This window comes from Trichomycterus rosablanca, chromosome 14, assembly GCF_030014385.1.
Source record: "Trichomycterus rosablanca isolate fTriRos1 chromosome 14, fTriRos1.hap1, whole genome shotgun sequence".
In the NCBI taxonomy this organism is placed as follows: Eukaryota; Metazoa; Chordata; class Actinopteri; order Siluriformes; family Trichomycteridae; genus Trichomycterus; species Trichomycterus rosablanca.
Window position 1 is genome coordinate 8,631,189 of NC_086001.1, and position 10,542 is coordinate 8,641,730.

Sequence of the window (10,542 nt, forward strand, 5' to 3'; positions counted from 1 at the left end):
TATAGCAGTGTAGATTTACTGTCTTCTGAAAATAACTCAACACACAGCCATTAATGTCTAAATGGCTGGCAACATAAGTGAGTACACCCCACAGTGAACATGTCCAAATTGTGCCCAAAGTGTCAATATTTTGTGTGACCACCATTATTATCCAGCACTGCCTTAACCCTCCTGGGCATGGAATTCACCAGAGCTGCACAGGTTCCTACTGGAATCCTCTTCCACTCCTCCATGATGACATCACGGAGCTGGTGGATGTTAGACACCTTGAACTCCTCCACCTTCCACTTGAGGATGCGCCACAGGTGCTCAATTGGGTTTAGTCCATCACCTTTACCTTCAGCTTCCTCAGCAAGGCAGTTGTCATCTTGGAGGTTGTGTTTGGGGTCGTTATCCTGTTGGAAAACTGCCATGAGGCCCAGTTTTCGAAGGGAGGGGATCATGCTCTGTTTCAGAATGTCACAGTACATGTTGGAATTCATGTTTCCCTCAATGAACTGCAGCTCCCCAGTGCCAGCAACACTCATGCAGCCCAAGACCATGATGCTACCACCACCATGCTTGACTGTAGGCAAGATACAGTTGTCTTGGTACTTCTCACCAGGGCGCCGCCACACATGCTGGACACCATCTGAGCCAAACAAGTTTATCTTGGTCTCGTCAGACCACAGGGCATTCCAGTAATCCATGTTCTTGGTCTGCTTGTCTTCAGCAAACTGTTTGCGGGCTTTCTTGTGCGTCAGCTTCCTTCTGGGATGACGACCATGCAGACCGAGTTGATGCAGTGTGCGGCGTATGGTCTGAGCACTGACAGGCTGACCTCCCACGTCTTCAACCTCTGCAGCAATGCTGGCAGCACTCATGTGTCTATTTTTTAAAGCCAACCTCTGGATATGACGCCGAACACGTGGACTCAACTTCTTTGGTCGACCCTGGCGAAGCCTGTTCCGAGTGGAACCTGTCCTGGAAAACCGCTGTATGACCTTGGCCACCATGCTGTAGCTCAGTTTCAGGGTGTTAGCAATCTTCTTATAGCCCAGGCCATCTTTGTGGAGAGCAACAATTCTATTTCTCACATCCTCAGAGAGTTCTTTGCCATGAGGTGCCATGTTGAATATCCAGTGGCCAGTATGAGAGAATTGTACCCAAAACACCAGATTTAACAGCCCTGCTCCCCATTTACACCTGGGACCTTGACACATGACACCAGGGAGGGACAATGACACATTTGGGCACAATTTGGACATGTTCACTGTGGGGTGTACTCACTTATGTTGCCAGCTATTTAGACATTAATGGCTGTGTGTTGAGTTATTTTCAGAAGACAGTAAATCTACACTGCTATACAAGTTGTACACTGACTACTCTAAGTTATATCCAAGTTTCATGTCTATAGTGTTGTCCCATGAAAAGATATAATGAAATATTTGCAGAAATGTGAGGGGTGTACTCACTTTTGTGATACACTGTATATGTACGTATAGTTTGTGTCTATGGATGTATGTATGTATGTATACTCAAATTTTATGTATAATATTTTACAAATGACACCATGTTCACAAACATCACAACAGAATTTTATTTCATTTGCTAAAGGCACTGTAAATGCTTGCACATGCTTGTACTAAGAGAAAAAACAACCTCACAACAGTCAGCTATTCACTTTCTTTCACTGTCTAAGGTAAGGAGGTATAGGCAGCACACAGGCTGCTATATATGTATTGGGACCAGGTGTTCCACACAAGCTCTCCCAGCGTTGTATTTTGGAATCATACCTATGCACCAGTTTTGTGTCACTAAAGTCTTCATGCCAATACCCCCCAAGGATATAGATCTTTCCTTCCAGCACTGCAGATGCTGCACTGACATGGGGAACAGGCAACGACATTATAGCACAACAAAATCCATTGCTTGGATCATAAATTTCACAAGCTAGTTGATCAAAAAATTGTCCATCAGCATCTGAGATTCCTCCGGCTATATACAGGTAGTCATGCAAGGCTTCCATGCAGTGCTGGGCCCGCCTCTGGGACATATCCACAAGGTAAGTGGTCCCTTTATTTGGGTGGTAGAGTAGCATGGTTGCAAGGCACTGGTATCTGCGGTCAAAGCCACCTGAGATGAAAATCTCTCCATTCCATACGCTGGCAGCATGGTCACTTACGGGTTGATCCAAAGGATGAACCAAGCTGGAAAATATAAGAAAAGAAACCTAAATAATAATTGGCAATTTACACTGAAAAGGATTTAATGTAATGTCTTAGGGATGTGAAGCCAACTATTATTGCCACTTGATGTCTCCACAGTTGTCTCACATCTCTTGTGTAATGTTGCACATAAATGTATAGCAAAGACTAGAGTTAATGACAAACCAGCATTGACTGATAGATGGCAGTGGTTCAGGATCAAATGCACAAAGTATGGGCAATACTCTTTAAGTGGCACTTGAAGGAGTCCAATGACCTCAATAAATTTAGTGTGAAACGAGCTTTAAAAGGCTTGCTAACAAAATCTTCAAACAGCACAGTGTACTTGATATTCACTGTACATTATTCTTACCTCCAGGAGTCTTTGATGGGGCAATACATCTCTACACTCTCTATAATGACTTCAGAATCTCTTTCTCCACCAATGGCATAAATTTTTTTATCCAAAACCACAAGGGCAAAGCTAGCCCTTGTTTCACACATATTAGCCAACCTTTTCCAGGTATTTTGTATTGGATCATACCTGTAAGGGAAATAAAACATTAGACAAAAAGACAAAAACCTACAAAATATAGAACTGCAGTTTAGGTATACACTTGTTTTATTACCTATAGGTGCATTTCATTGTGTCATTCTTTCCATAATAATGACGCCCACCAACTACGTAAAGCTTTCCCTTTATCGCTCCAACTTTATGACTGAATCTGGGTTTCTCAGGCAAGTCTGCCAGCATCCTCCATTCAATTCTTTTCATTATCCCCACATGGTTGCGGAAAGAGTTGCTGAACCATATTTCCCTACAGGGTGAGCGCTTATCAAGGTTTTCTGTAATTCTTTCTCCACCAACGAGGACCAAGGCTTCCTTAGGACAGTAGGTCCTAAATTTTGCCTGAGCATTACAGGTGCTGGAGCAGAATTCCTCCAACAGGGACTCATAAAGGCCCCTGGCACTGACTTGTGGCCATGAGGTTATGACCTTCACTTCTTTGAATTCTGTAAAGGTCATGAGAGAAAACAGGATAGTCCCCATTAGCTCCCTGGCTTCTTTAACCCTTTCACTGGGATTGGCCTCAATCCAAGATATGACCGCCTTGAACACAGGTAGCTCTGAGGCAACACAGAGGCAGTCACTATGAAGATATTTCTTCAGCTTTTCCACTGACAGGTCTTGAAACTTCAGTGTGGATGCTACATCCTCAAAATGCCTAAGGACAAAGTCGTCCGCTATTTCTTGCAAGTCACACATTGCATAAGCTTCAGCAAATGAAGCAACATCCAGGCACCTGTAAGCATCCATTTCCTCCTTTAAAAACCCGAGGCAGAGCGACAGGGTGGGCTGGAATTGGAACTGAAGGGTGGTGGAGGTGAGTTGAAAGACGCAGCCCCAGTCAAGAACTATTTCTCCACTGTAGCAGCAGTGAAGGATGGCCTCCAGTTCATGTGCCCCCATCATTAACAAGGACACTGCAGACTGCTGGCTCTCCCGCATACCACTAAGGAACATGGCATGGAAGTAGTCACTACTGGCACTCAGGATGATCTTATGTGCTAGAAATGATTATAAAAAACAGATTAAAACTTCATGGCTGGTTTATAATAGCACAAACATAACATTGTTTTATACATAAACAGTAATTTGCCAGTATATGGGGACACCAATATTGCATTTTTGTCAGGTACATAGAAATGCTTGTAGTAGGTATGCAGTGACTGTAGCCTATTTGGAACCATCTAGAAGAAAAACATTTCTTATTACCCTTATGAGTGGATGTATTTACCAAGTACTGCAGATGACCAAATGACATTTCTGATCATGGCAATCCTAAACCTTACAACTGTATGGTCAGGACCCCCACAGGACCACTATAGAGCAGGTATTAGTTGGTGGTGGATCATTCTCACCACTGCAGTGACACTGACATTGTGGTGGTGTGTTAGTGTGTGTTGTGCTGATATGAGTGGATCAGACACAGCAGTGCTGCTGGAGTTTTTATATACCATGTCCACTCACTGTCCAGTCTATTAGACACTCCTACCTGGTTGGTTCACCTTGTAGATGTAAAGTCAGAGACGATCGCTCATCTATTGCTGCTGTTTGAGGTGGTCATCTTCTAGACCTTCATCAGTGGTCACACTATGCTGCCTACGGGGCGCTGTTGGCTGAATTTTTTGGTTGGTGGACTATTCTCAGTCCAGCAGTGACAGTGAGGTGTTTAAAAACTCCATCAGTGCTGCTGTGTCTTGTCCACTCATACCAGCACAACACACACTAACACACCACCACCATGTCAGTGTCACTGCAGTACTGAGAATGATCCACCACCTAAATAATACCTGCTCTGTGGTGGTCCTGTGGGGGTCCTGACCATAGAAGAACAGGGTGAAAGCAGGTTAAAAAAGTATGTAGAGAAATAGATGGACTACAGTCAGTTATTGTAGAACTACAAATGATAAGGAATGGTAAGTGGAGCTGATCAAATGGACAGTGAGTAATGTTATGCCTGATAAAATATTATCCCATTAGTTTTTGCACCTGTTAGCAATGGGTGTGGCTAATACACTTGATAATTAGGAGGGATGTAAATATAATTTAAGCTATATAGTGTATATTGCGTTTACCTGACAAAGTGGCCAATAACGTACGTGTACAAGTGAGTGTACGTGCACTATTTGTTTTGTGTCTCCATACCTCGAAAAATTCTTCCCTCCGCCTCCACCTCCACATCACAACCCACACGATCCTCCCACAGTTGCCTGATGGACTTCAAGCTGACATTCAACTGCTTTTCATCAAAGGTTCTATCACCACCCTCTTTCATTTTCTCTTCACCGTTCTCTTTCTGCCTCTCCTTTTCTTTGCAGAGTTCCAGAACTCGAGGAACTCTTAAAAGAAGAGCGGCAGTCTGAATCTGACCCAAAGATTCTGTATTCAGACCAGTGATGGTCCCTGTGTAGGCAAATTCTAGCACTGCAGATATCCCCAAATCAGATCCTCCAAGATCCAAGTGTAAAATAATCTCTTTCTGTTTCTTCTCATCCCTCTCGTTGAGTAACTGCACAATGAGGGAGCTTACTGCCGCCAAGACAAGAGAATGCACATGGAACGTACTGCCACTTTTAGTAATCAGGGTCAGGTCAGTAAGGAAAGCAGATTGCTTCATTCCTTCTAAAGCCTGGAAAAAGTCTTTTGTGTAAGATGGGTGACTGTATAGCTTTTCTAGATGTTCATCATATTCCTCACTGGTTTCACTGCAATTTTCTTTATCATCCATACAATCTTCATTACTGTGATATTCCTCATCTTCAATCACAGAATTATTCTCAGTCTCCATAGAATTCACCTCAAGCATTTGTTTGGAATCGATATCTTTGTTCTTACCATCATGCAGAACATCATAAGTTAAAGCCGGAAGAAATTCGTCCCCACTGGGGTTGTCCCGTCCATCATCATCATTGCTTTTTGTAATGACAGAAGAACAAGCAAATCTGCCACCACTGTGTTCATCTTTGTTATCATCATTATGGCTACAGTAATATGATGCACCATTATATTCATCACCTTTTTCAGATTGCTTTTCAAGTCTCTGCAGTTGCATCATCTTAGAGTTCTTGTCCTCAGCGTTCTTGTCTTCCCCTGAGTTATTCATGTCAATTTAGCATTAAAGCATATGCCCACTTAACTTTCTTTATTTGTCTTTATCGCCTTCTCTGTATTTCCAAGAAAGCTACCAAATAGATAAAGCTGGACCATGGCCTCAAAAAGGCTTTATCTTTGTCTTCTCATTTAAATAATGAAAATGTAAAAATAAGAAAGTTCAGACGTATCTCTTCTCTACCGAGTGTCCTTACTGTTCTATATTATTTTCTCATACTACACAAGTGTGTCTGTGTGGACCTGTTCTGAACCCCTCATGCTATTTTTACCACTTACTTTCATTAAGATCACATCTCAGAGGAGTCTTACAATTATGGACAGCTTCTGGATGAAGTTTATTTCAATCAACAAGTGCTGAAGCATGTAGCTTGTAAAATGTTATGTTTTTTAGTTTTAACAATTACTACTTTATTTAAAACTACTTTTGAGAGCAGCATCAACAAAAGAACAATTGGAAATGTATTGTTTCTACAGTGAGCAGTCACATAGTCCCATAGCAAGTTTTTTTTTTTTCAAGAGTGAGTAGTATACAGCACACCACTTTTAGACTGTAGAGCAAAAGCAAAGTCTCTGCAATGATGTTTAACAGTTACAACAATTGGTTTTCTAAAAGGAAAGGTGATGCACAGTGGTAAATGAAATTTCATTATAATGAAATGACGTATTATTAATATAAACCAGATTTGTAATGTTAGCTTGCTTTGTGAAAAAGCCTCCTCAACTGTAAAAAAATTGGTTTGAGATAGAGATAGGGTAACATGTGACATCTTGGTACATTAGATCAGAGGCATAAGATTCTTACTGAGTCAGGAGGAATCAAATAGCTCCTCCACAGCCAAAGAATGGCATTTGGCTGGATTAAGCTCAAGCTTAAAGGATACACTGAGAGCAATAAACATTTGATGAATAAATCTCAATGCATTTTTTGCTCATTAGTTTCTGCATTAAATATAAACCATTATGGTTTCAAGGTTGTTTAGAGGACTTTCTCTTCTTTTAGGTCTCGTTGGAAACCACATTTATGATAAGTACAGTAGACCCTTGAGTTACGAACGGTTTAACATACAAACATTTTGGGTTACGAGCGATCTTTTTCAACTTAACGTAGGAACAAATTTCAGATTACGAACCGAAATTCTCGAAACACGTGACGTCACGAACAAGTTCACTCCGACCTTCTCTCTCTCTCTCTCTATATATATATATATATACACACAGTGACGAACATTCGGACAGCGGACGGTGTTTTTCCAGTGTTTCCTTTATAATTCTTAAAATTCTATATTAAAATGGCCAAAAAGAAGCTGCAGAGAAAGCGTTGTTGTGTTGTATAATTACTCCTGCCAGTAGTTGTCACTGTGTATCTGACAGATGGGACAGTTAGTGAGAGAGAAGAAGGAAGTCCGCTGAGTAAAGTTTTTGTTTTTTTTCATGCAATTGCACCTACACAATACAACACTATTGAAATAAAGAAGGAAATAATAGAGAAATATGAGAGTTATTGTTTCTGGTAGATACATTTTTATAAAAAAGAAGGACATTTATTATGGTGTATGGTACAGCACACATACTGTACGAGATGAGATGTGTGCAGTACTACTGTGTATTGTTGTTTATTATTGTTTATTACAGTAATGTCTATTCTATAATTTAAGATTTAAGGGAAAATACACTTGTATTTATAACAAAAAAAGATCATTTAAGACATTAGAAAGGTTAGGTAAGGGGTTTGGGAGGTCTGGCAAAGATTAATTACATTTAAATTATTTCTTATGGGAAAAATAGGTTTAACTAACAAACATCTTTACTTAAGAACAGCCCTTCGGAACCAATTAAATTAAGTCAAGTGTCCACTGTAGAAATAAAGTAATTTATTTAAGACTACAGTCAAACTGTATACATACATACTGTATATACACCTCCAACATATTGAGTTTTGTTGTTTTAGCCACAGACATTGTTGAGTAAAAACAATCAAATTAATCTAAATATCAACTGCTTCAAACATTGTGGCAAGTAAGGGGAAGGTCTTTTCCTATTCCAGCAGGACTGCAGCACTGTGCACTTGTGTATAAAGTGAGGTCCATAACTACATGATTTCAGTTTGGAGGAGTTTTAGTGGCCTGCACTAAGCGTGAAACAACATCTTCAAAATAGTCACTGACCAATAAGAGACTACTTACTGTACACTGCATACTGCACTCAGTATACATTGTATACTGCCTACTGGCCCTGTAGTAGTATGCAGTAGAGTATCAAGTATGCGACTACTGGGCACACAAACATATGAAGGTTCAAAACAGGACGAGTCACATGACAGCATGCAGCACCCACAAGATAGCTCTGTCTGGAGTAGTACATCATTCTGGTATCTTTCAGGTACTGGGAAAAATCATCTTGGTCGCTTACTGCATACTGTATACTGATTCCGGGCCCTGTCAGTACACAAGCAGTATGCAATTTTGATCACATTCTAGGTTTTAGTGAACCAATGATTTAAATAAATGTACACTGCTCAATGTACAATGTCGACTGCTCCTGAAGTTGTACATGCTCCTTGAGATGTGTCTAGAAATGGATTTGGAGGCCACTTTTTGCTATGTGAACTGATTGGAAGGACAAACACCTGGATCTGTAAAAGCCCACCACTGCTTTGTCAGAACATTTGTTCATTTATAACATCAAGTGTGTTACAGTTACAAGAATTTCAAAGTTCTTTCTTTTTTTATTCTGTCCAGAAATGTGGGACTTCCATTGGCAACAACAACAAAACAAACAAGTGCAAAATACCACCACCACTGTACAGTTGTATCAGGTTTGAATGCGTTTTGGTAAAATAACTTAATTTTGGTTTTAACTGACCACAAAACTGTCTATTGGTGCGGCCAAACTCACCTTAATGATATGGGCACAGCCAAATCAGTATATTATCTGATATATAGTTGCAGGAATGATTGAAATACTGATGACTGAATACTCAAACTGCTAATATAGTTTAGTTAAAATGCCTGTATAAGATACACATAACACACAATCACACATTAGCTGTCAAACCATGTTTAATTCTTTTAAAATCTGAACCCAAAATCCATTACAAACAAACTCACATTCATTATTAGATTTTAGAAGATAAACATGAGAGAGAATAACAGAAAGATGAAATGTATGAGGCTATAAATGCAGAATTACACTTAATTCTGGGATTGCATGAACAGATTAGAGATTATTGGCTTGATTTACCAACAGTTTGTGCAACTTCAAACACATGCAAATGAATGAATGAATTAATCTTAAAACATTTGATGTAATTAAGTATTATATCTCCCAAATTAGCAAAAAAATCCTGTCTGCCTTAATGACAGTGCGATCTGGCCGTTTTTATTTAAATAAATAAAACGTCATGATTTGTAGCAGGTGGATTAGAACTGGTGGCTAAAACTGATGGGCGAATCAAAGTGTTTTCTAGAAATGCACAGTACACACTTGTTTATCTGTTACTTTTTTTGTATTTGATCTCTGTTCTTGTCCTTCATGTGTTCTATCTTACTTGTGTGTTCTAGCATTGCCGTTGGATGAGGCAACAAAGTCTACACACTGAAAAGCCGAGACTTACATTCAGACTTTAAAAGTCATTTATGCTTGTGCCAGTAATGAAAAAAGATGATCAAAGTTTGGGAGGCACAAGTCAGCTGTTTATATATATATTTGTTATATATATATATATATTTGTTATATATATATATATAAATAAATAAATAAATATATATATATATATATATATATATACTGTATATATATATATATATATATATATATATATATATATATATATACAGTGGGGCCAAAAAGTATTTAGTCAGCCACTGATTGTGCAAGTTCTCCTACTTAGAAAGATGAGTGAGGTCTGTAATTTTCATCATAGGTACACTTCAACTATGAGAGACAAAATGAGAAAAAAAAATCCAGGAAATCACATTGTAGGATTTTTAAAGAATTTATTTGTAAATTATGGTGGAAAATAAGTATTTGGTCACCCACAAACAAGCAAAATTTCTGGCTCTCACAGACCTGTAACTTCTTCTTTAAGAAGCTCTTCTGTCCTCCACTCGTTACCTGTATTAATGGCACCTGTTTGACCTCGTTATCTGTATAAAAGATGCCTGTCCACAGCCTCAAACAGTCAGACTCCAAACTCAACCATGGCCAAGACCAAAGAGCTGTCGAAGGACACCAGGAAGAAAATTGTAGACCTGCACCAGGCTGGGAAGAGTGAATCTACAATATGCAAGCAGGTTGGTGTGAATAAATCAATTGTGGGAGCATATGTAAGAAAATGGAAGACATACAAGACCATTGATAATCTCCCTTGGGGTCAAGATCTCATCCCGTGGGATCAAAATGATCATGAGAACTGTGAGCAAAAATCCCAGAACTACACGGAGGGACCTGATGAATGACCTGCAGAGAGCTGGGACCAAAGTAACAAAGGCTACCATCAGTAACACACTACGCCGAGAGGGACTCAAATCCTGCAGTGCCAGGCGTGTCCCCCTGCTTAAGCCAGTACATGTCCAGGCCCGTCTGAAGTTTGCCAGAGAGCATATGCATGATCCAGAAGAGGATTGGGAGAATATCATGTGGTCAGATGAAACCAAAATGGAACTTTTTGGTAAAAACTCA

At 39.7% G+C, this 10,542-nt stretch overlaps 1 protein-coding gene across 1 annotated transcript; it reads right to left on the reverse strand.

The window, feature by feature from the left end:
• Positions 1 to 1,589: 1,589 nt before the first annotated feature.
• On the reverse strand, positions 1,590 to 5,854 carry LOC134327117 (kelch-like protein 33). Its single transcript, XM_063009193.1, has 4 exons — positions 4,897 to 5,854; positions 2,816 to 3,755; positions 2,560 to 2,730; positions 1,590 to 2,189 (listed from the first exon to the last, which is right to left on the reverse strand). Exons 1-4 carry the CDS (start codon positions 5,852 to 5,854, stop codon positions 1,670 to 1,672), a joined length of 2,589 nt encoding a protein of 862 aa, XP_062865263.1. The 3' UTR covers positions 1,590 to 1,669.
• Positions 5,855 to 10,542: the final 4,688 nt, after the last annotated feature.